The following is a 26331-nucleotide window of genomic DNA, read 5'->3' as shown; positions in this document are numbered from 1 at the left end:
CATAATTCTTTAAAATCCCACTTTTCTTAAAATTTCTGGCATTCGATTATAGTAGTGTGACTTGGAATAGTTTGAACAAATAGCTCAATTGGCCACATATTCCTAAGCATATTTGTGATCACTTAATGGTATATGCTTCCTGGTCAGGATTTTCTTCTTTTCATATCATAGCAAGTGTTTTCTTTTACTCTTGAATGGCATCTGGGGAGGGGAACGCCTCAACAGGCATCAAAATCTTTTGAACTAAAAATTCTCTCTTTCAAGAAGGAAATCAAACATTACTCCAATGTTTCAATCCAGAAACAACATTAATGGCTAAGAATGTAGCCTCGTTCGGGGGTGACGGTGGAAGGTAAGGTATCAGACCAGAAGACCTAGTGCTGAAAGACGGGTATCGCTGCCTATAAACAAAAGTTTTGGCATCCTGGAATTTATTCAGTGCGTGCGAGTGAAGCATAATCATTAAAAAACATAAATGCTTTGTCCCACCATTTGTTCTCCACATTCAGTAGCTTCACTTGTTCATATGTCTGTTATAACTTTTGGCCCTTCGCAAAAAAAAATGATGCAGTTATGACAACAAGAGAGCGTGAATAGCTCCACTCATGTAGTACATTCACCATTCCTTAGGAAACGAAGACAAGACCATGATATCAAGTCTCAATTCTTGTATTTTCAAAATTAGCCTAGCTCATCTTGTTCCCGGAGAGAATGTTATGGAGTTCGAAACAAATGATACACGTCTTTCTAGGAAATCTAACACCGTCTAACCTATTAGGCACGACAAAAATCTTGATCCTGTTTCTCAGCCGCAAAAGAAATACAAAAAATTACATGATACTAACAGTTGTCGGAAGTTAAGAAGGTAAACTATTTGGTGTATCTCTTGCAAATTGCAATCTGCTTCAAGTTTCTGATCCACTCTTTGGGAGAACTACAGCTGTCACATGAAGTTAGCTCATAGACAAGCTTCTGATCCACTCTTTGGAGAAACTACAGCTGTTACATTAAGTTAGCTCATAGACAAAGATATCAGTTGGCCACTCTGAAATGAAGCATGGAAGACAATCAGATAACCAACCCCAAGTACGATTATCAAGAATTACCATTGAAAGAATGAATAGACTGTCCAAATACCCACCGGGATTTAAGTAGATGTTGGCAAATCAAAGCTCATCATGACTCCATGGTTGTTCTCTGTTCATTGATTCTAGTTTCTGTTTAAGTTCCTGCCAGATCCACCATTTTATAGAAGATACAGAATAAAAGCAAAAATACATGATAGCTTCTTCTACAATAAAAATTACCTTGAGCTTTTCCTCTAGGCAAAGGGCAGGGGTATACATGAGAGCAACATATCTGCCATGACAAAGCAGACTTAGATGGCATAATTTTTCAAGTGCATGCCGCACATGTGTGCCTGTATGTGTGTGTGTGCACAAGAGAGAGAGAGAGAGAGATACTCGCAGCGGCTTGGTTCATCCACACTAGTTAATTCAGTTTTTAGTCCACACCTTAGCTTGACCTGTAAAAACAAAAGGATCACTGCTCAGAATTTTGCATCTAAAAAGAATGCTTCTCAATGACAAGGCTTTCAGCCAGCTTGATTCAGCCAATTTGATTATATTTCAAAGTGGTGCAACTTTTCTTCAGGATCAATCCATAATTTAATCTGTAATCAAATACCATTCATATAGCAAACATGGACCGCAAATGGAGGAAAACTTTTACGGTTCTGTACAATATCACTATTTTTCAACATATAATACTTTAATTAAAAAAAAAAAACATATAAATCTTACCTCTAAGCTTCTATCAGGTCCATTCCAGCATCCATCTCCATTTGAGAACAGCATCATTCTATATGAACTCCCAAACTTCTCCCAGTTGCTACAACAAGGGGGAAAGGTTAAATTTTATTAGAACAGAACTATTTATTGAGAAGAAAAAAAGGCATCAACCAGCCAAACTACAAAATTCTCAAGTGTTTGGCCTTTCCAAGAGATTGCTGTGCCTTAACTTGAAATTCATATTGAAGATGTAAGTGAACCCACAAGCCGTCTTCTCCCAGTTCCATCGTTTTCTTTTGTCAATGATTTCCCACTACCCTCAACATTTTTAGATTTGAATGTTGTTGTATCAACACCTATTTGCATCTACTTGTTCGTGATTGATGGTCAAAGCAGTGCGACCCCATCTATCCATTTAAAGATATGCATTTTGTCAAACTACTTAATTGCAATCTAAACTTGATATATTTTGACCTCATACTGTAGAATTGTTGACAATAACTCTGCAAAAGGAATCATTGATTTTCAAAATCTCTATTGAGCTGTCCATATTCATATTTCTTCTTTGCTTCTGAGATATTATTATGCAACTAATTATCATATCCATAAATCAGAACAGGAAGTAATATTCTAGCAATTATTTCAGCATCTTCGTCTATTCTGCCTTGTTATTTACAACCATTTTTTTGTGATCAATCTAATTTGCAGCAAAAATATATGGTAACTCTGACAACAGATAAATTCTATATGGTACCCCCAACATTCTGCACTTATGGAAGCAATTATGAAAAGAAAAGGAAACACATACCCCAATCGGGTTTCACTCCTGCCTTCCTCTTGTATTGCATGTTTAAATGGACAAACTTTATACACATACCTAAAACCAAAAAATCCATTTCCCAAAGCAACAACATTGAGAGAGTAATAAAACCAAGCGTTAGCACAAGCACAAGGTAAGCTTTATTCTTACTTGTCCTGCTTTGACTCAAAGCAACGATCATAGAATAAATAGAATTCATTATCTATTCCTGGAATTTAAAAGCAAAAGTCAACAAGTGGAGAAAAAGTACTAATACAATTCTTGTATAACTTATGTATGATATAAAAGTCACCAAATTATATCTATGACTTACCAAAATCATATTTGACCTTTTCTGTCAAACTTGAAATCCTTGACTCTATATCATGCAATCTTGTAGTGTAGTTATTGTACTCATTCCGAACCTGATTTGCATCTAGAAAAACCAAAATGCAAGATATTATGCATATTATGTGTTTATTAATTCTTATAGAACATTGAATATAGGCAACCGTAAATTCATTTACCTAAATTAGGGACAGGGGTTGGATAGAAGTTAACTGACTGTAGTATATTCTGAGCAGTTTCTTGTATCTTAACCAACCAAGATTGATGGCTTGGAGTTGCTATATCTGAAGAATCAAGAAACCAAAAATGAAAAAGTTTACTAGATATAAACATGCAAGTGATACTTTGCCCAACTGCTTCAGAAGAGCTAAAACCTGAGGAGTTCTCACGATCTTCTAAGCGAATGTTGTAGTGGGTGCTCGAACTACCAACATCATCTGCTACAGACTCTTCATCTCCAGCATCATTTCTGCCTTTCTCATGATGCTTTTGAGTATTTTCATTGAATCGTAAAGCATTATTAATCGAATGTTCATCATGTGCACTCTCTTCTTTCTCCCTGTTGCCTACATAGTCCCTTTTAGCTGTATCAATCTCCTCAACTTGGTCCTCAGTCTTTTTCCCAGTCCAGCGTGATGCAACGAGACGACCAAGCTCTTCTCTAGACAATCCTTCAGTACTTTGAAATTCATCTTTCTCATTCTGAAACCAATAGATTCAATATACAGTAATGACAATATTCTCAAACAAATTATTTCCCTAGCACTAAATCAAGCAGATCATAGTGTTAAAAGACCCAACTGTTTGCCCATCTGTAAGTTTAACCTTCTAGATTTTCTATGTTAACCTACAATGCTTACGCTTTAAATATCAAGATCATATTGACACTCCTCCAAGAGTTAATGGTATCCAATATTCAATCAATAGTGAACAATTCCGCATTGAAATTCAAAAGAGTCATTAGCAAAAAGTTTGGATACGTCAACTTTCAGTTATCATTGTTTAAATAATATGACACTAGTTCAGTCAAATGGAACAAAGTGCGAGAGGAAAAGTGGAGGGAAGGGTGTTATTAAAAACTCATCTAGAGTCAATAAACCATTTCCATCTATATTATTACTTCTCCTAAAAGATTGTCGCTATAGAGGATTTAGGAAGCAATCTAGTTGTGAACCATGCTTTTGCTATCCCTCAATAATACACTATACATTTTCCTCATAGTTTCACACTTTAGCCAATATCTTGTTCTTAGTTCTTCATCATGCAATCAGTTTCATTGTCTTAGCAAAGATTTTGCCATATCCTTTTTCTCTCAGTTTTCCCTTAAGTAAGGAGGAACCAAACTTGCATAGGGAAAATCTTTCAAGCAAAACTAAAAAGAGAGAAAAACATGAACAGATAGGCTGAATTCTAAAACAGAAAGACCAAGAGAGATAGAATAAGGAAAGGGAAAGCAACATTAGCTGACAACACAAGTAGAAATGAGGTATGGGAAAATATAAACATATAATTGAAAAAGAAATTAAGAGTAGGAGGTAGAAGGAAGGGATCAATTTGACTTGCTTTTACATCCAACCTGATTGGATGGAGATTTCCATGACAGCCCCATTTTCTCCTCATCTGATGTTTTCAAAGGTTCTTTTTGGCTGTCAACTTTCTCCTCAGTTTCATTCTTTTCCTTTTCAACTTTCTCATTTGAAGCTTCTTTCATCTTCTCTTCTTTCTCTAGGTGCTCTTCCTGCTCCAACTTCTGAATTTGCCCTTCATGTAATATTTTGGAAATTAAATAAACAAGATATCTAGCATGGACATAATACATTATCGATCACTTAGCAAAGTTATGCTATTTTGCATATATATGAATTCATGAAGCAACAATGACCTGGAAGCAATCTTCTCCCAGACATATGCACAGTTTTTATATTTATATTGTTTACTGCTTCTATAATACTATTAAACTCATATAAGGCATTAATAATGGGAATTTAGAAAATATACATTAGGTAGAAGGCCAGAGCTCTTTTGGAATAATCATGATAAAAATGATTACATTTGCTGAACATCATAGAGATATAGACCATAAAACATAAATATTTAAGGACAAACAAATCAGAATTATACCTTCGAGCTGCTTAACAAGATTTTCAAGAACGTCCTTTTCATTTTTCAGTGCCAACAATTCTTCTCTGTCTCTGGCTATTGCTTGTTTTGCTTGCTTATTTTCTTCTCTCCGCAAGGCAACACCTTTGTGATACATTTCAATCTTTTTCTTCAACTTGTCCCTGGCTACTTTGCCAGCCTCCCAGCATGTATTAGGACATTTCACTTTACCATCATACTCATCACTCCCATCACAGCAATCTGCTCTTTTTATTCATATATCAAAATAATCAATAGAACTAACTACACATCCAAAAGGCCACGCGCAAGGCAGGGAAAATTTACTTCAACAAGTTTTAGAAAAGGCAAATAACAAAAGTGGGAGATATTCAGCTATATTAATCATATTGAGTACACCAGAATAAAATATAAAAAGATAACATTCCTGTGCTCAAACAAAGAAACTAAGGGGATTCAAAAGGCAAAAACAATTAAACAGATGATCCAAAGATTTCAGATTGCTAAAAACAAAACATACCACAAATGCCATCATTGACTCTGGAGGAAAACAGCAAAGAAGAAGAATACCCAGCATTCCTACAATAAAACTTTCCTTGTGGACAGGCTGATGTTCCTGAAACAAACATTTTAAGAAATTAAAGAATATTGACAAACAGCAAAAGCACGGAAAAAAAAAAACAAGTAAACTCTAACATAAACAAGACATCCAAATTTCTCAACCAGCATGTTTCATTATTACTTCAAATAAATAAAAACCCAAAAAATCTATCAAAGCATTGAGAAATTAAAAGAAAAAAAAAAAGGAGAGAGACGGACCTGGCTCATCAGTGCCATCTGAACAGTCACAGAAATCATCATTGAGTTGGGTTTTTGTGAACGTCTTTGATCCATTCTTGCACTTTATTATCTCTCCTTTGAAGTAATCTTCATCTGGGTTTTTTTTTTGGTTTCATTTCATCCAACAAACAAATAACCCAGTTTTCATTACAAATATATTATCCCAAAAGGATGAAACTTTAAAGGGAAAAGAGAAAAAAATGTGTACCTTGAGGAGCAATTCCAAGGAAGGAATTGGAAGGAAGCGAAGAAGATGATGCATGGGATGGAATTATTAAGGAGGAGATGGTTAAAGAAAAAGAGATAAAAGAAAGGGTGAGTTTCATTTTCGAAGAATGGGATTAAAGTTGACGATGCCTGGAAAATTTTTTGAGTTGTTTTTGACGTGAAAGTTTTTAAGTTTGAGACTGGCTTGATCTGAAGAAAGAAAAAGACACAACAGTGGCGATAAAACCCAGGACTTCAACGGAGGGATCAGAAAATAACCATGTAGGACGTGGGGAAAGGAGATGTTGTTTTTAATGGTTTACTTTACTATATTAATGTGAGGCGATGACTTATAATCGATTAGTTTACATTATCCGATTTGAACTTAATCAATAAGATTAAATTATCTTTCGGATAGCAAAATTATTATTTATCATGAGTGTAATAGCGTTCAAGCAATGATCATGGAATATCAATTACCGGAACTTGTTAATATTAAATGTTAATTTTATACATATCATTTCTTGTTAATAAATTTTTTATAATTAATATAAATTTTATTAATTATTTTAAATATCATTTTTAAATTTTAATTCATTTTTTATGAATTAATTTTAATTTATTAATTTAATTTTTATTAATAATATACATAAATTTAATTTAATCAAGTATTTAATAAAATATTTAGTAGGTAATGTCTAAGATATCTAAATATGGAATTGAATGAAAAATAAAAAACTTAATCGAGTATTATTTTTCAAATATAGAATGGCTATGTGATTTAATTTTTTAAAAAAAAAATAATTTATAGGGGTACAAATTTAGTAACATTGATGACACAGAAGGTAACTCCCCGATTTGGGTCTTTTACATTCTTAGTTCCGATTCCTGCACTTTGAGGATGGAGTTCGTGAACAGGGGTTTTATCATGCCAAAATGTGGTATTTGTTTATTTATAAATGGCGAAAGAAACTCTAAACAGGGTTGAGAGATGAGAATAATTAATTCAAAAAAAATGTAAATTCTTTTTATTATATAACACAAAACATAATAATCATAACAGAAAAATAATTAAATATCAACATAAACCTACATTACAAAATGAACCAAAGTACAAAACCCAAAAGGGAAAGAGCTTGTATCCAGAAACATTACAACATTTCAAGGTAACTAGCTTCAACGGTAAACCTTTATCTATCAAAAACAGCATTTATGAAAAGAGAAAACTATATATATAATTACAAAGTATTAGAAGTCCTAGACTTATGCATCTTATCTTCCTGTGAAGATGGAGGCAATGAAGAAGATGAGAATGCAGCACGGTAAGACGAAGATGCAAGTTGAGCAAGGGCTGGAACAGCACCACCTGTAGAGTTTTTCAAGAGAGGTACTGTCAGAGATATCAAGTGGCAACCATAAAAACAAGTTAATATGATTTAAAATCAAGCTATTATAATTTCATGAAACAAGATTTCACAGGAAATGATTCTATTTTCTCAGAGAATAAATAATATATACTCCCAATGCAAATGCCAAAATGCTAACCGAATAACCTACCAATAACAAAACTTGTAAACGGTATCTATCCTAAAAATTATTTAGCCAAAGATGCAATCAAGACAGATTGTCAAAATTTGGACAGCAGTTACTTGAACTACCAAATGTAAACTCAACATGGATCCTGACAAGTTAAGATTGTCAGGGTGCAAGAAGAAGAGAGAGAAAAACATACTTTTTGCAAAGTGGATTTCAGGCAGAGGAAGGTCAAACTTTAGATCGTTGACCATTGTTTAATAATAACTAGGTTTTGTGCAGTACCGAGGCATTCCCATGACAATCATAGAACATATTTGTCCAATATTTTAAGGGAAAGAACATCAGGAAATCTTAGGAAGCACAAAATTTTCCAAGACACTCTTTACGGTCTAAGTTCAGAAACTTTAATTCACTAGTTAAGTAAACATGATACCAAAGGAGCTTGAGCAAACATGAAAGAGACAAAATAATACTAAAAACAAACCTTTTTTTTTTGTTGCATAAAATGTTATTAAGAAAGTCGCAAATCATTTTAAGTCACAAAAACATAAGATAGCCATTGAAGAGAAAATTTCTAACCTGCCAACCCTGCACAAGCAGAAGAGAACACTATAACAGGTGGCGCCTGTATGTAAATAAAGATATTTTGTAAGTTATCCTTTTCCATTGATGAGAAAGATGAACATAGTATGCACTACAGAAAGTTCAGCAGGCAGCACCACAAGAAAATGAAAATGTATTAACCTTGACAAACAACTCATCCAAAGCATTAATGGACAGGAATCACCCTTGATCAGGTCATAATTGCAAACAAGGTACAGCAACTAAATAAGGACAGTTTGCATCTCATCAGTTATCATAGAAGAAGGGGTCTAAAATGCAGCAAAGTAAACCCAACTAGCAAATTCAAGATCATATGATGACTATCAAGCTCTGCTCAAGTATCTACTCAAGACTTAAAATGTAAATCTATGTCCAAAGATTGGAAAACAACTCAAAACACGCATTAAAATAGCAAGAAATTTGGCATATTAAAGAACTTACTCCAATGAGGAAATGTACCCACATGGGTCCTTTAACCCACCTCCTGACAAGTGGCATCACTGCACCAAAAAACACAAGTCAGAAATACAAACTAAACTCTGTTCCTTACATGTGGTGCATCAAAAATAACTACTGAAATGGTGGGATAGAGTTATAGTCTTATAAAGTATGTCAATTAGACATCCAACAGCAACAACCATGCATAGTAAACGCATAAATAGATTATAACAATATACCAACAGAGTAAGATTCATAATTCATATGTCAGAGGTAAGACGAGTGAAACATATTTTACAAACTTAGCTAGTGAACTTCATTTGTGTTTGAATTATTTAAAAACCAATCATTGACAGAAATTGTAAATGTCAAAGACTTATTTGAAAGTTAACTCTTCTGAAGCAATGTGGAAACAATTATCACCTAAATGAAAGTTTCTTAAAGGGCAAAAGTCTATAGAAGGCATTGCACTAAAAAAGACCATTGAAGAAGCCAGGACAGTTACACAGAAACTTAAGTTACAGTAATATGATCAAATCACATGAACTGAACTACATCTAACGAGCCCACAAAGAAGAAACAGAACATTATACCATGGTTGAATCCGTAGAATGCACTTGTGGTACCGCCAACAGCAGAGCCAATCTAAAATAACAAGAACAAACATTCAAACTACGGCACCCCTTAGAAGTATAAAGTACCAACAAAAAGAAAAGCAAAAACTGCAAGAACATTGTAATATTGGAAACCCAGTTCTATTAAACTGAAAAACTATCCAAATTTCCACAAACCCATTAAATAAAATACCAAAAAAAGGGTCAGAATTAGCATCAGCAAAACATATCCGAAATTGCCACAAGAAAAATATATGTAAAATGGAAAAAAGAGAAGAAAAGGGAAGGGAATTCTTACCATAGAAAAACTATCCCTCACAAGTGGAGCAACAGTCCATTCACTTGTTTCCTGCACCATAAAACACGAAAGAGAAAAAAAAACTTCTAAAATTAAAACAAAATTTGAAAAAAAAAATAGAAAGAAAAAGATGAAAGTAAACATTATTACCATCTCTTTGGAAAGAGGGCCAGCGCAGTGATGGCAACGCAAATTGGTTCGAGGGTTTGAATTTGCCATTGCGTTTTCTCCCCTTTTGTTAATTATTATTATTTTTTTCAATGTTTCTGAGACCAAATCCAAAACCCCTCCACAAGAGGCCCCTGAGGCTCTGAGTTTGAGACTTTTGGTTCGAAGGGTTTTATGAAGGGGAGTTTTTGTTGAGAGTGGAAGAGGGTCAGAGGTTTATGGGAGAGATAGCCCGTAAGTAGCTGCCACGTGGTATTTGCCTCACAACCGCCAAGTGAGAAAAGGGCCTAAAGGGTTTGTTTCCTTGGGCTTTTGGGATCTTCTTCTTCCTTGGTTTTTTGGGGTTATTTGGGCTTCAAATTTTGGGTTTGGGAGGTTTTGAATGGGGCTATAATCCTTAAAAAAATCCATAACCAAAAAACAAATAAATCACTAAAGTAAATTGATAATCAATTGCCCTTCATCATGGAAATTGCTTTAACCAGAAAGCAAATGAAATCCAACTCATTGAAACTATTGGCCTAACCTTATTGAATTATTTGAATCTAAAGTGTGAAGCAATTTTTTCCATTTACACTGTCTAAGAATGAATTGGAGACTTAACAGATAAGCAAAGCATATTGCCGACACGCCTACCTAAATGGCTACAACAGTCTGCTGGTTGGTTTTAATTATCACCAAATCATATTCATATATATATATATAATCATTTGATTATCAATTAGGTACTAAATGCCAACCAATTTCATCACAAGTATTTAGTTAAGTCCAGCCTGATCACATGGTTGTAGCCCACAGATTAAACATTATCTTGGAATAGCATGCCAATGCTTACAATAATTATAAACATTTTTATATTGTACCGGTAAACCGCTCGTGCCCATATATTCAATTCCAAAAGTAAAAATCACTTTGTCTACTAGAAGTTCATCACAAAATATGTTCATTCTTTCCTCCCAATTTGTTGCACTTGCCAATAATAACAATGACCCAATTCCATGTGTACTGTGTTGATGGCCATGATTTGAAGGCATCCACGTTTTGCACACAAACTGTTTCAAGTTTGAAGAGTAGGTGGAACTTGAAAGTAAGAATAGCAGATGGTATTATACTTACTGGTCCAACACCGGGTACACTAGGAACTTTCAGGAATCCTTAGCCAGGAAGTTCCTTTCCTTTCTATTGGATTTAAGTGTATAAATATACAACTACATGCATTGTTCAATTTCATCATCTTCATTACGTTTCTAGAGAGAGAGGGTAAAGAGGAGAAAAGAAAGAGAAAGAGAGATGCCGCCACCAGGATGGGGACCGCCGCCAGGAGGACCGCCAGGGCCTCCCGGAATATGTGGCTGCTTTGATTTTCTTTGTGGTGGTATTTGCCGTCTTATATCTTCATGGTGAGTTGTTGGTATCATTTCATTCCCAAAGCTAGCCATTGGGTTATGTTGCTTGATAATGATCATGTTGTTCTTGCGAGATTAAATTGAGTTTGTAGTATGTTGCTGTTTGATAATATTGCTAGAGTTGCTTGGATTCCTAACACCATCAATTCTTAAGAAAGGAAAAAATTACCAATATATAGTTAATTTATGTAAAAAACAAAATCCTTAAATCAAATTCATATTTCTAAAGTAATGCTGCACTTGAGCTTAGTTCTTTTGTTTCCTGTTATAAATAATTATTAATTTATATAACACAAGTTCTATATGTGGTCTGCATGAACTTAAAAGTGAATATATGAAATAGTACATTAAACTGGATCACAATTTGAGCTCAAATATTTAAGAAACATTTCCACCTATATCAAGAGAATCATCAATAATTTTCGTAATTAGTGCATTTTCACTTCTTTATCATGCTTTTTTATGTTAATATTATTATTATTATTATTATTATTATTAGGCTAACTTTTTTTTTTGCTTTTCTCTTTTTTGTAGTTTTTATGTGCTGTGCTGTTGCTGCATCTTTGAAAGCTGCTGTGGGCCAATGTTCGGTGGGCCACCTGGACCTCCTGGGCCACGACCTTTTTAATCAGCCCCTTTCCATTTTTCTGTCACTCTGTTTCTTTTCTAGTTGTAAATCAAGATTTATGACGCCATTTATGCACATGCAAATAAAATTCTAAAACATGTGCCTCTGAGTTTAATTTGAATGCCTATTCTACTTTTATTTGTGAGTTTAATTTATTTTAGCACACCATTGTTTTCTTCGTCTACAAAAAAGAAAAGGCAATAGTTATGAAATTTTGAATGTCAGACAAAAAAAGATTATTAAACTAGTTAAAAACAAAGAATTATAAAATCATCAGGATAAGTTAATATGCATATATGGACAGCTTGCACTGTTTCAATACAACATGCATGATGGCTAATTGGAAGATTTATTTTATTAGCCACATGAAAGCAAAATTGCAAAAATGCACCAAGGGTTGGCCATGCAAGAATTCCTTGAGAAAAGCAGCCACTCATGATCCGTCTCAGTCTTCTTCTTCTTCTGCCTCTCTCAACCACTACAATAAAAGCCAGGGGATACATGAGCAGAGCAGTGATGTTCATTTGACAATCATAGAAGCCAGATGCACACCCTTATAGACATTATTAGCTCATTTCTTACCTGTAGAAACTTTTCTGCACGCTGAACAAAAACTTTATCCGATTCATCTGCCCCTTCCTTCTCATCAGCCCACCTTAAAATAGCATCTTCTTCTAGAATGTCTTTATCATAAAGAAGATGCAAAATCTGTGAAGGAAAAAATCACATGAACAGCATGTTACATTCAAACTCATATGCTCCATTTTCTTGTATACTAATCTGGATCTCATGCTGCTTTCTCTAGTCAAGAAGCACGCAAATACACAAATAAAGGGCAATTGCCATGCAAATTTCATCACCAACCTATTAAGACATCTTAAACATAGGAGCTAGACTAGTTACCCCGCTATTGCCGTCTAGGTCTGGACCTATTCTCATTTATGAATCAAATCAGGTTTACCATAAAAGGTTATTGAATACTGACTAAGACAAATCATGGAGTAATTACAATATGCTATTAGTTGTTTAGCGTTTAAAGGTTAGCTATTTAATTGCGAGATTGGCTACAGAAACTTTGTGAAACCTTACCAGCCAGATCTTATCAACCTATCTCTCTCTACACATTTAAACCCCACTACATCTAGGTATATCATTAGAAATACCTGTGCAAACAATGGGGAGAACTCCTTCGCAGATTCCAGGCATATTTCTTCAAATTTCAAGATAACCTCAATCTGTCAGGCAATACCATAAAAAATATTAGCACAATTAGAATATGTACACATTAAAGCTCATCAATCAAAATAGAGATTAAAAAAATTCCAGACGAAAACGCAAAATTCAAAAGTAGCCATCCCAAATTGAGGCATAATTAATAGCCAAAATAACAAGGGCATAAACAATTAACAGGCAAAATGACAATGCCTAAGGACAAGACTTTTCTGTAGGTTCCTTAAATCATTTTCCTCATGTTCCCCCAATAAAATGAGCCAAATGTTTAAAATTTGCTGTCTTGGCATGAACCACACCAACTTTATTTTGTCAAATCAGCAAATATGAATGCTTGGCTCATTTACATAAGGAATCTTAGATCAGTTCTAGCCATGTCTAGATTGATGACAAGGCAAGGATAATCCCCAGAAAATTACAGTTATAGATAGACAGGCAGTGATGACAGGAAAAGTGTGCATTGATTTTGACATGGTACAAAAACTGAGAAGTTACCCCACCCATCTAATGAATGGTACAAAAAATGAAATTAGATGTATCAGTCCACAACAAATATTATTTTCTTCATCTTATAATTATTATTTAATCAGATACAACATATGGAAATTTCTGCCAGATCAACAACACAAACCTCCTCATCTATATCATGCAGGAAAGACTTCAAAAGGTTTTGCCATGTCGTGATCACATCTGCAGCATTTCTATGTAATTCACCTGCGCAATAGATTGAAGACAAACTACTTAGTAGTTACAAAAATGTTAAGCATGGAGGCTGATGTCAAAAATAAAAGATAAACTGATCTATTGGTGTTTTTTCAGTGGGAAAGAGCATCAAAGGATTGACAAGAGAAAGATGTGCGCTTGTATTATAGACAATTCGCAAGCATGCACATTTATGCAGATACATAGCTGAAATAATTGAACCACTCAGCAGAAATGCAGAAAAGACAATTAAGGTAAAATAAGTATAGTTAGGAGAATCATCTACTGTCCACTTCTGTCCTATACTGCACAGTATTTGCACTCATGGCTAACAATTCTGCTAACACATGGGAGACAGCTTCAACATTTTCCAAATAATTTTTCAAGTTAAATCCAAGGATATGGCTCCATGCTACCAGTGTTGTCACTCTAGCAGACCAATCAAAATCATCAAGAAACAGCATTATAAAGTCAACAAAGATTTTACACAACTTCTGAGAAGATTAGAGGGCTATCATCATTGTTGTTTTGAACACATCATGTGTGACTGCCAGTAAGACAACTAAAATTGAACTACAAAATCAATATGCAACCACTAAACTTGGTCCATGGTAAACAGACTTGAACATGATTTAAAGATTAAGAATATAAATCACTAAGACCTAACATATCATTGTTGACTTTATATGTTTTTTATGATAACATAACATTCCTCTTTCATTAATGTCTAACTTCACTATTTAAGTGTAGAGGAAAAACTTAACCTCCTCAATAATATTAGTGTTTAAAGGCAAGATCACAAAATAGATAGGTTAATCAGTAAAAGTGAGAAAGATGAAAAAGGTTAGTGAAGACATAACTGAGTAACAAGTTGAAGCAAAATAAAAAAATCTTAATTTGTTAGCACTAGGCTTAACTGATTAAGAAAGTATCGGACAAAGAAAAACAGAAGTGTGCTAATCAGTTAAGGCATGGGTTAATCGATTAGAGCACAAAACTTGAAGAACCTCCAAGCGCCAAAATTCAAATTTCAAATAAGTATGACTGTTGAAGGGAGCCAAAAAAGAGAAATTCAAATTCAAAAGTTTTTTAATTGATAAGAGCTTGTGTTAATCGGTTAAGATTGAAGGAAGTGAAGCTTCAATCAGTTAAAGAGAGAGTTAACCAATTAAGGGAAGTCTACTGAGTAAAGAATCATGAAAACAGAGATCTCTTACTCGGTTAGAGTCTCCTGTAATCAGTTAATGCAAAGTACACAGCAGCAAGATAGTGTAAGACAGAAAAGCTATAATCGATTAAAGCTGCCTGTAACCAGTCAGCCAAACTCTGTCTACCCATTTGAATTTAAATACTAGAAGACAAAATAACGGTTAAAATGGCATCAAAGTTGTCCCTAACGACTAGAATCTGTTTTGAACAATAAAATCTATCCTCCAAGTATAAAAGGAAGCTCCAACGGTCAAAGAAGGGTGATTGAACCAAAAACGAACCATTTTGAGCAAAAAGTCGAATATCCTTCACACCAAAAACACCTGCTCTGCATTTTTATTCTAGAAAAAGTATTTGAGCTTACTTGTAATCTTTCCATATTTATAAAGACAGAAATTGTACTCATTTTTCTTGAGAATTTAGAGTGTGGGAAGAACTCTAAAAGTCATTGTAAGAGATTAAAGCTTAGGTTAGAAGCTTACTTTGTAAAAGTTTGGTGGAAGTTGTTAATTCCACTGTAATAGTGAAGTTAGGTTGAAAATCCTTGATTGAGAGATCAAGGTAGTGGATGTAAGTCAAGGGTACCAAACCACTATAAATTCTCTTGCATTGTTCACTTCTCTCTACCCTTCCTTACTTGGTGTCTTTTAGCCACTACAAGCTTTAAATCTCTCTCTCAAATTGATTAAAAGTCTGCAATTCAAAAAAGACTGATCTTAAAATTTTTAGTATTATTCACCCCCATCTAGCATTCCAATGAGACCAACATTCATGACAAGAAGGAATTGGTTAATGGTGCTATAATAATTTAGAAAATGCTGTAATTTGGGGCTCCTAGGATGGATGAGTTAGATCAAAATTTTTTAGATGCAAACAACTCACTGTCCACTAATGTGACCATTACAACCGCTTTGCAATTTTTAGGTCTGTAAAAATGGAAGCTAGAAGCCTACTTGTGTGTACAGATATGCATCCGTATGAATATTGAATTCAATCATTTAAGCATGCATGATCAAATCGGGTTTCTTTGCATCAATTCAGTGTAAAAGATAGTGCCACCAGACTAGCCATGAAAGAAAAACAAATTAAACGAAAAGAAATGAATACGTTAATAATACACTTACTAGAAGAGCTATGTGGAGATTCTACTGCCAATTTCATCATTGAGTAAAATATTGCTCCAGCACAATCCACAGATGCCATGTTGTAAGACAATCTGAAGAAATAGTAGGAAACAAGTCAGGCAACATATTAGTCCATAACTAATCTTCAATGAGAATTACAACAAAAGTTCAGTCTGAACAGATCTTTGAAGCAATAAAAGAAGAAAATCAATGCTAAAAGTTATTGGCGATCCCCCCAGGGAGATGGAATCAAGGATGGTCTGTGAGAGATAAGTGGTAATTCCGTTGAACTTGTCAAGCACCTTTCTGTTGCTAAACAGGCATCAGACTAGGAGGGATAAACAAGGCTGAATCAGACAAAATATAACTCAAAAAAAAATGTGGCCCTGCTAAATAAGAAGCCATTTTAACATGCACCCGTAAACCATGATAAGCAATAGCAAAAAGAAGAGCCATTGTTAACAGCAAAACTTACATGATACAAACTATATCCATTTTTGGAAAAGTTCCAATTTTAGGTTTTATACTTTCAAATAATGTAAAAGGAGAGGACTTTTAACAGAGACAATTTAGGAAAAGATTAAAAAATTTTAGTTGTGAGGTCCATCACTAGGTTTACGGCCTTGACTTGCTCAGAGATTTAAATAAACAGAACTTACCGAAGTGCATTCACCTCTAAGATTACATGGTCTACTTTGACATTTTCATGAACAGCCCTTAAAAAAGTCGCTTCCACCTGCAAACCAGAATGGAAACTGTAAATAATTCTTTGCACTACATCCTATTACCAGCAATCCAGTCAAAACACTACCTCTTTCTCAAAGGAAACATAGTCATCTCTAGAGCCTTCATTATCACCATCTTCGGAATCATTAGCATCAGAATCAGATTTCAGCTCTCCTGAAGGTGAGAGAACATTGCCATCTTGAGTTAACAATTCCTCATCCTCATCTTTATCTAGCATTATCTTTGCCAGTTTATCTGTGGGAATGGGTGCAACTGAATGCCTCCATTCCTCATCATGCCCTCCTTCAAAGATTGACCAAATATAACCAACTCCACCGGTACCAAGCTGATAATCCATATACAATTGCATCATGAGGGTTATTATTTAATTGCCAAAGAAGCGTGTGAGAGAGAGAAAGAGATAAACAAAAGTCTATGTCATAGACACATTCATACTCAACATGATATGCTATTTAATAATATCAAGATAGATAAATCATGAATTTTTTTTTCCTATTTCACAATACTCTTGAATTACATTATTAATTCATACTTTCTCCATATTCACTCTGCACCAATTTGCAAGCGAAACCAGTAACAATGCCTTAAAGTAATATCAGAAGCAAGCCAAAGATCTAACCTCAGATGTGGGCCCATGTCGTGTCTCGGACAAATCAGATGTTATATCCCCATTCAATTTAGCTGCTGCATCAATAATTGCTTTGTTAACTTCTATACGGAGATATAATGATAAAGATCTCTCTTTTACAGAAGATAAACCATAGCTTACCACAAGTATAAAAGAAAAAAGATCATGGGCACAAATTATCAATCAATAAACAGTACATAGAAAGAGGTATGTGCTGAAATATAAAGAACTCTGCCAAAAACAATAACCAAAATCAAGCTATATTTCATTTCTACTTCCTTAGCAGCAGAGAGAAACTCCACATCTCCATATCCATGTGCACCAATATTTTATACCAAGAGGAAGCGAGAAAGGCAGTACTAACCATGTAATCTGGAAGTATAAAACAAATAAGGAAACAACTAAAAAATGCAATGCAAATAGCATCTCAAAGAATCAGACACAGCAAATGACAAAAATTAGACTCAAGCCAACTAACCTCACTGTAGTCAAAGGTAGGACAAACCACATAATTTTTTTTTTTTGAACAATATGCACAGAATCAAATCATTTTCCACAAGTTTCAACCAAAGTGATTTGTGTTCTGTCATTAGTTTTCACCCATTCAACCAAACCTAATCAGCATATTCCTACACCTATGCTGTCCATAATGAAACCACTTCGGACAACTTTCTCTCAAATTATGCCGAATGACTAGAATCCCACCTTCTTACAGGGCAATTCTCATTCAGACCACATTTACGCACATACAATATTGTAACTGCAAATACTCAACACCACCACCACTCAATAGAATTTCTTTCAGCAGGACAAGCATCCTTCTCTTAGACATCAAAACACTTCGCTATATGCAACCAATTCCAACACATTTCCTGTTTCTTTTGGTTATATGTGTCTTATATTGCCTTTTTATTTTTTTATCTATTACGGGGAAACTTCATAAAGGGGATATATACAAGAGCAAGAATTTCAAAGATGATAAAGAACAGAAGAATGGTAGTTTTAATTAAATTTGAAAATAGACTCTTGAGTCTAACTCCCATGTACTTTTTTGCAAGAAAAAGGTGCATAAAGCTCTGGTTGCTTATCAGTTATAAATAAATTGCAAAATTTTATTTCCAAGAAAAAAGTTGAAACAATATGTCTCAGGCACCGATGTCAAGTATATACAAGATAGACTGCAAATAGTGACAACCAAAAGAACTAGAAAAATAAAACACTGCCCTCAACTGAAAGAAAGAATAGATCAACGAAGAAATTAGTTCTGACTGATATATCTAAATCCATAAACCTGCATGATATTGGAAAGGCTTCTTCATTTGTCACTACAAAGTACCAGCCCATAATATGTCATATCTATAGATTCTAGACACATAATATGTTAGATGAGATTTCATTGATATAAAGTGGACAAATAAGTAGACCTCATGTGCTATGTTTAAAATAAAATCAAGTTGCAGTATCACAGTATCCGCTGAAGACCTTAAACAATTGTTTTAAAAAACAAAAAAAGCAAGAGAAGAAATTAGGAACTTATATATGCTTGGAACTTACATGGAAGCTCTACATTGCCACTACTACTGTCAGCATATTCCAATTCCTCATCACTATCTTGCTGGGTTGGCTGTTGAAGTAAAGAAACCATTGAATATGCAGGAACAACAAACTGTTGTCCAACTACAACCTGGAGAAAAGAAAGTTAAGATCTCTTGCAATCAACAAATAAGAAGGAACAATTCCTTTGAACTATAGAAAAAGCATTATTAACTGGAGAAAATGTTGATGAATGTATAAGAAAAAGGAAAACACAAGGATCTATATTAGGCATACATTTTCGAACCTCCGGCTTCCATTAACAATAGGACCTGGGAGAAGAGCGAGAATGACCATGGGTAGGTTGCAAAACAGATAATAATAAACAAACTCAAAGGGTGTAGCTAGGACTTTGGGAAGGGTAGGGATTAGATTGACTTTTGTAATAAGACATGACATTGTATTAAAGGAGGATAAAGCATAACCACAAAAAATAATAATTACTCATATAGCAATTACTAACATTTTAAGTAGAGCCTTTTTTGTGCATACATAGTAAAACGTTTTAAATCCCACAAAGAGTAAATCTGGTTGACCTGATGTTTCAATAGTAGCAAGAAATTAGAAGCTGCATTCCAGACAGGAATGAGAACAAGGCCAACAAAACTCAAAAGTTTTGAGTTACTTCAGTTGGGAGACAGCTCATAATGATATTGCTGCAATATATCCCAAAATTTTAGTCTAAATCACTTATTAATATTTGAACCAGCATATATCTTGGGGCATGATGCAACTCCTTATGACAGCATATAACCATTTATTTGAAACTAATCCTTATAATAATATTATAAGATTTGACACGTCAACAATGGATCTAAAATGTTTGAAGGGATGCATACCTTGAAAGATAAAACAACACCAGGTTCCAAAACTGCTCCTGACTTCATTGTCACGCCATCACATACTATTGCATGCCTTAATTCACAGCCATCTTCAATGGTAACATTATTCCATATATAGGAGCCTTCTATTGTAACATTTGATCCAATAGTACACCCTTCTCCAATGACAGAATGAGAGATTTTTGTGTCATTCCCTATTTCGGTGCCTTGTCCAATGACAATGAATGGACCTATTTGTGCAGAACGTGACAGTGTGATTTCTGAAAAAAAAAAAAAAAGTTATAAGAAAAAGAAAATGTTAATTTAACCACTTCCAGTGAAATTCCTCAATAAAAAACAAATCAAATAGGTAAAAATATTAGTGATGCAAACCTACACATTTAAAGTGTGAAAATTTTTATTGCAGTCAAATACAAAACCTTAATTCCTTTCTACCTATACCTGATGCTCGGTAAGTTCCCCGCCTCTCAACTCTTATTGCAGAATTTCCACAGAGTACATCTGGCACAAATGGATAAGTCCACCTCTGAATTATGTCCTTGCTAATGGTATCATAGCTTCGAAAGTTATCTATCCTAGCCGCATAACTTGAGTGAATTTCATGAGTAAAAATCTTGTAACCCATAATCTGCAGCCGTAAATAATTAGCGTTAGGACTGGAAAGCAATAACATACTGAATCTTACAATATTCAGTCTAGTCGCAATTAGCAAATGGAATATTTCTCAAGTTCTATGCTTCTGTTTATCATAAGTACTACATCATATACCATGTATGACATTTTTGTATGTTACTTGCATAGCATTATACTAAGATACACATAAATGTATGTAACTTTCATTCCAAAATCCTAGGAATTTCTATAATTCCTGTAATTTTGTTGATATTTATATTTTTGTGAATTTATCAGTATTTAGGGGTATAAATATACCAATTAAAACTGAGCATTATAATGACTACAAATGCCTACATTTAGTGAAGAAACAATAATTCATTGTTTTTATGAAGTTGCAACACATGTTTACCTAATCCAAGGAGCAGTAAAATAAGCAAAGATGCTTGCATGAAAAAATATAAAATTAAAGGAAGCATGATAGTTTAGGGGAAAAAAAAAGTTGCTTTCTAAATTCTAATGCAAAGATCTAGAATAAAGCTTCCTGCACAGCTATCATATGGTTATGCTTATCCAGACATTTGGGTGTATAAAGACAACCCTCCCAGTTCTTCCATGTCTTATTTTTTTTAACTTTCCTTTGTGTTCATGCACATATTTTCTTTTTGTTGTAGGCAAGGGATGATAAAAGAGTCTAATACGTAGCACGTACATCATCAACCAGCAATCCTTTTACAAAATGACGTCGTAGATGTTGATAGTCAAAATTGTCTGTAAAAAGACTTAGTACTTCTTCAGAGCATATGTCAATATAACAATCCTGCAAAACCAACACCTAACTATTTAGTGAACAATTATCGACTAAAGAGAAATAGCATATATCATATATGTTTAACCTTTATCCAGGTAACATGTTAAAATGAAAATAAAGAATTTGGGCTATTGAATAATGTCACCAACTGAAAGACATTGTTTACAAATGCAGGTACCAGTAGCAAAAGGTTTCAAGTGTTGTAGCATGGAAAAAGTTAGAATCTTAAAATGGGCCTAGGTTGAAGTCAAGGTTTAAAATTCTTTCTAATTCTGGGAGAATCAAAGTGCCAATCAAAACAGTTAAAACCCTATAGAGAAAGAGGGTAAAGACTGTCTACAATAAAATGTATCAAAATTTCAGAGTGAATAATGAATGAAGAACAAAGTATTGTTACAAAAAGCCATTGGAGATAAGCAAACAACTTCATAACAAATATATAGTAGCACAGAAACAGACATATTGACTGCTACCTATAAATTGAAATAAGCAAGAATTTTATGGCATCAAAAACTTGCCAACCAAGTAAAAGTTCACACACATTATATCTATGTTATCATTATTTAGAAATGATTCTGTTCACTACCATGAGAAGCAACTAAAATTTGCAAAGAGTTACACCAAAACCAAAAAAAGATCAAATTTTTCACTAACATATTAACAACTTCCCTTTTAGTGTCTGTGTGTGAGAAGAATTAATGATGGCATAAAGGGTAATCTGAAAAACAACCAGAGAATTTCATGGGATGATCTGAAGAATGAACCTGCTTATCATTGTGCAGAACGGTAGAAGGATTATCAGCTATCAGTGTTTTGTCAAGAGATATAAACCCTTTTGAATATTCTGCTTTATCCTCATAACATAAAAGCTGTTTCGTGTCGGGATTTATAGCCATAAAGAGTTCATCAGTGCCAAGTCTAGACTGCTGAGTAATTGGAGAAGGCTTTGACTGTTTAACAACCATGGTCATTATTGCATTGGCGTCCTTTTTCCTTCTCTCCTTATGTTCTTGAAGTGCCTGAGTAAGTGACATGTTGCTCACTGTATCTCCACTAATAAGAACAAAATCTCCATGTATCTGAAAAGATAAGAAGAAAAAACAGGAGGTAATGAGTGAAACAAGCTCCAAATCATGAATGTTGTAAGGAAGGTCCAAACATGAGATTATAAATCACCACAAATCTACAAAAAAAAGCAGCATCCCAACTATAAACTCTACAAAAGATCTAAACCTATTGAGAAATGAGGTTCAACCAAAAAGAACTCTAGTAATGTGGTCCTCATTACCTTTACATAGAAAACTTGTCTACATTTAAAAAAACAAAAAAAAGAGAAAAGAAAAAACGTTAACTGCCCACAGCAATGACTGTGAAATGCTAATGATGGTGACTGTTCACATTTAATTAGAGGTGATCCATGATGGTCAAAGATTAATAGCTCAATGCTCCAAATTCCAACATTAACGCATCTGCATAGTCTAGGCAACAGAAACGTAGGACCCAAACATCACACAAGAGGCAAGCCGATAGCTACATCCATAGGCCTTCAAGTCATGCCAAAGTTGTAATGATAATCCAAGAGTTTCTAATTAAAACATAAGCCTGTTGTCAATTTCACATGGATTTTGGCAGTCGAAAAATTTTAACATGGTGTTGGATAATTTGGTATTCATTAGACATTTGCTTTCTATAATATTTGTTTCTATTCTCCAGAAGCACCTGTGAACAAACTGGTGCAATGATTCTTTAAATTTCAACAACCTTATGAAGTAGATTTTCCACATTACTTGACAGTGTTTAATTTCAATTAAAATGCATTTCAATCTTATTAACACATTTCTGAAAAAGACTAAAAAATACAACATTACCACATGGCGTTCGTAAATCAAACGCAAAGCATCACCAGCACTAATGGAATTGTGAGATTCGATCGTTGTAACCAAAAAATTTGGCTGAGAAGACCAATCCGAACTCTCCAAATAATCAATGACTTGTTTCGAATGAGCACAGCAGAACACAAAAACCTCCTCCACTCCCGCGGATTCAAGCCACGCTAATGTGTAGTCTATCATCGGGATATTCGCTAATGGTAACAACACCTTCAACAAAAGAAATGATGTTCATAACTAAAACAATTAACAACCTTTGAGTAAATAAGTATACGAATATAAATACGGATTTTTATACGGATACCTTGGGGCGTTCAAGGGTGATTGGACGGAACTTGGTGGTGAAGCTATCGGCTAAAAGAATGGCTTGCAATGGATGACGTGCGAGCTCCTCGGGGTCCTCCGACACCCTAGCGGTTGCGCCCTTTTTCTGTGCAACCATCTCTCCAGTCCTTCCTCTTCTTCTTGTTCTTCTTCTTCACGAAGATTATTAAACTGAAGTTAATAGAATGAAAATTGGGCGGAAAGAAAAAATCCGTTAATTAGGAAACTAATTTTAAAAATTCAAAAACCCCAGTTGAGGGCTTTCAAGCTTGAAGGAGAGAAGAGAACAGTGTTCGAAGATGATTTTTGGGGTTTTGGCTAGACATAATTTAACAGACAGCTTTTGCCAGTGTAATTGAAATTTTCAATTAACTTAATTTCAAAATTAAGGCTATAATAGTGGATTTGGATCCATTAATCCGACCCATATTCCCAGTGCAAAGCCCAAAAAGAAAAGGTTTAAAGATAATGGATTGGATCTGAGTTTGTAACAGGGTTAAGGACCGAAGAGAAAGCCCAATTTAAAGCCCTTCTTATACAGAACTGATGATAGATTGATAGTCTAGTAATTTGCTGTGTGTCTGTCTTATTCTTGAAGCACGTTTTTTGTTGTCCTAATAAGTCCATTTTTGGACCGTTTTCAAATCAATTATTTTCGAAGGTCCAAGAGTCATATTTATATGATTTAGAATTGACATAATGCTCCAAAAATTTCTTGAACTATTTAAAAAACTTTAAAGAAATTTTTATTTTTTTTTTACATTCAATCAAGTTTTTATATTTTTGTTTTAAAATAAATTAATTTTTATAACAAATAGTTAATTAATTATCATTAATCAAAATAACCCTTATCATTTTATAAGTACTAATATGAAAAATGAAAAATGTGATATGATTATATCATCATATCATATTAATAAGTCATATCATTATCTGTTATAATATATCAACATGTCACATTAATGCTACATCAATACTATATAACATAAAACAATAAGTGATATTTTAACTAAATCAATCATTAATTATAAAATATTATTTGACTCAAAATAAAAATATAAAAATTTATTTAACTTAAAATAAAAATATAAAAACTTGATTAAACATAAAAATATTTAAAAATAATAATTTTTAAATAATTTAAGAAATTTTTCAAATATTATGCCTTTATAATTTATATCAAAGTTTTTTAAAAAATCATTTAATTAATATAAATTTTATTTATTATTATTATTTAAATTAAATAATTTTTTATTATCAAGATAACAATGAGATTGTCATGATTTGAAACTTCAACGTCAAAACTATATAAAGTGAAAGGTGCTAAAGATTCCTAACATCATAAAAATTTCACATGATGTTGGGTAGCTTTAAACATCAATGGCCTATGCCGTAACTTTGAACCCATAATTAGGTGAAAGATGCCAAGGCTTCCTGACATTATGCCATTGTTGCTTGACATCTAGAAAACACTCACAAAATGGTTTGAACTTAATTAGAACTTAAGAGTTTATTAACAAACAAACTCTTACCTATTTTCAAAATTTAAATTAAATAAGGTATNTAACTATCATTAATCATAATGTTATTTATTATTTTATATTCACATAATGATAATATGAAAAGTAAAAAATATCATATATGTCATATTATTTACGTCAACACACCACATCAATATCAAGTGGTATAAAATGATAAGTGACATTTGAATTTTTTTAAATAATTGAAAAGATTTTTTAGGTATTATACCATTAAGTAACAATGTTTTCTAGTTTATAGCATGCCCATCTACCAAATTTAGCTGAAAGTTGCTCATAAATAGCATTTAATGGTGGATTCAATGATGGCGACCCATCACCAAATTGGTCCAACAAGACACCCAATATTTCTTATCAACAATATTATTAGTGGATTGAAAAATTCAATTTAACATGTCATTTTTTTTGTTCTATTATTACTATGACATGGTTAAGTGTTTGCTAATATCTTAATTAAATTTCAGGGGCAAATCAATAAAAGAGAGACATCAGATCATGGATTAATGGATAATAAAACAACATAACCAAATGCATCCATCCACGAAGCTTGCTAATATATAGTTTATGCTAAATGCCATTCAATGATACCGATCCAAATAAGCACAAACATGTAGCAACAAAATTCTAGAGCTGTTCCCATCAAATACAAGTAGATTTTTTTTAATGCCTTTTTTTAGTATGTTTGACCAATGAATCAACTTAAATAATTCATATATATATATATATATATATATATATGTGATCTTAAATTATATAATTAGAAATAACATTTTCCCAAATCATAAACTTAAATCGTCCATTTCAAGATTCAAATTCAATATTTTTAAGTTGGGATTTCAAATTTAACCATTTTAATTAAAATGTTGTTTTAGTAATTTGCTATAATTGCATTTCTCTTTCCATACTAGATCTAAAGTTCATATGATATGAGAATATTTTATATAAAAAAAATTACTTTAGTAAAAGGAATATACCTTTATATATAATAAAGGTATAAACATCTACTTATTGATAACTATAAAAGCTTATAAGTTACAATCAAATTGATATGATTATCATATAATAACATGCCATGGCTTTGATGACCTTAAATAAAATTGACTACAATATTGTCGGGATAACAACAACATCACAATCATCAATCAAGTCAAAACTTTAGGCAGCAGCTTATACTTACATAGCCATGTAGTAGCAAATTTTAAACTGAATTTTTAATCTTCTTTACGTAATTAACACTCCGTTAAGCAATTGGCAATTATTGCAAAATTAAATCCAGCTTGGATTCAATG

General features: G+C 33.4%; 3 protein-coding genes and 1 long non-coding RNA gene across 15 annotated transcripts; 1 reads left to right on the top strand and 3 right to left on the bottom strand.

Annotated features, from left to right (window-relative positions):
• On the bottom strand, nt 627-6411 carry LOC18599909 (glucosidase 2 subunit beta). 11 transcript variants are annotated; one of them, XR_001928275.1, is made up of 15 exons: nt 6104-6409; nt 5875-5988; nt 5576-5671; nt 5059-5298; nt 4514-4698; nt 3312-3639; nt 3117-3221; nt 2924-3025; nt 2761-2818; nt 2599-2667; nt 1803-1890; nt 1464-1525; nt 1308-1359; nt 1107-1229; nt 627-999 (listed from the first exon to the last, which is right to left on the bottom strand). XR_001928275.1 is itself a non-coding variant. In XM_007030110.2 (15 exons), exons 1-14 carry the CDS (start codon nt 6219-6221, stop codon nt 1167-1169), a joined length of 1668 nt encoding a protein of 555 aa, XP_007030172.2. In that variant the 5' UTR covers nt 6222-6410; the 3' UTR covers nt 627-1045; nt 1142-1166. The 11 variants fall into 11 exon arrangements, 6 of the variants coding, with proteins under 6 accessions (XP_007030172.2, XP_007030168.2, XP_007030171.2 ...); XM_007030110.2 differs by having other exon boundaries at nt 627-1045; nt 1142-1217; nt 6104-6410; XM_007030106.2 differs by having other exon boundaries at nt 627-1045; nt 1142-1229.
• Nucleotides 7160-9951, bottom strand: LOC18599908. Its single transcript, XM_018120789.1, has 6 exons — nt 9742-9951; nt 9592-9642; nt 9273-9324; nt 8683-8741; nt 8218-8263; nt 7160-7468 (listed from the first exon to the last, which is right to left on the bottom strand). Exons 1-6 carry the CDS (start codon nt 9808-9810, stop codon nt 7341-7343), a joined length of 405 nt encoding a protein of 134 aa, XP_017976278.1. The 5' UTR covers nt 9811-9951; the 3' UTR covers nt 7160-7340.
• On the top strand, nt 10915-11931 carry LOC18599907. The gene is made up of 2 exons (XR_001928177.1): nt 10915-11159; nt 11700-11931. It is a non-coding gene; the product is annotated as an uncharacterized LOC18599907 (long non-coding RNA).
• On the bottom strand, nt 12013-23845 carry LOC18599906 (translation initiation factor eIF-2B subunit epsilon). Of its 2 annotated transcripts, none has more exons than XM_007030095.2 (15): nt 23485-23845; nt 23160-23390; nt 22056-22370; nt 21193-21300; nt 20310-20496; nt 19866-20128; nt 18988-19117; nt 17425-17489; nt 16870-17130; nt 16718-16794; nt 16059-16150; nt 13655-13737; nt 12957-13028; nt 12376-12501; nt 12013-12271 (listed from the first exon to the last, which is right to left on the bottom strand). In XM_007030095.2, exons 1-15 carry the CDS (start codon nt 23620-23622, stop codon nt 12239-12241), a joined length of 2181 nt encoding a protein of 726 aa, XP_007030157.2. In that variant the 5' UTR covers nt 23623-23845; the 3' UTR covers nt 12013-12238. The 2 variants fall into 2 exon arrangements, with proteins under 2 accessions (XP_007030157.2, XP_007030159.2); XM_007030097.2 differs by having other exon boundaries at nt 17425-17486.

This window comes from Theobroma cacao, chromosome 5 (assembly GCF_000208745.1).
Source record: "Theobroma cacao cultivar B97-61/B2 chromosome 5, Criollo_cocoa_genome_V2, whole genome shotgun sequence".
NCBI classification, from domain to species: Eukaryota; Viridiplantae; Streptophyta; class Magnoliopsida; order Malvales; family Malvaceae; genus Theobroma; species Theobroma cacao.
The sequence above is the reverse complement of the archived record's forward strand: the minus strand, read 5'-3'. Positions and strand labels throughout refer to the sequence as shown.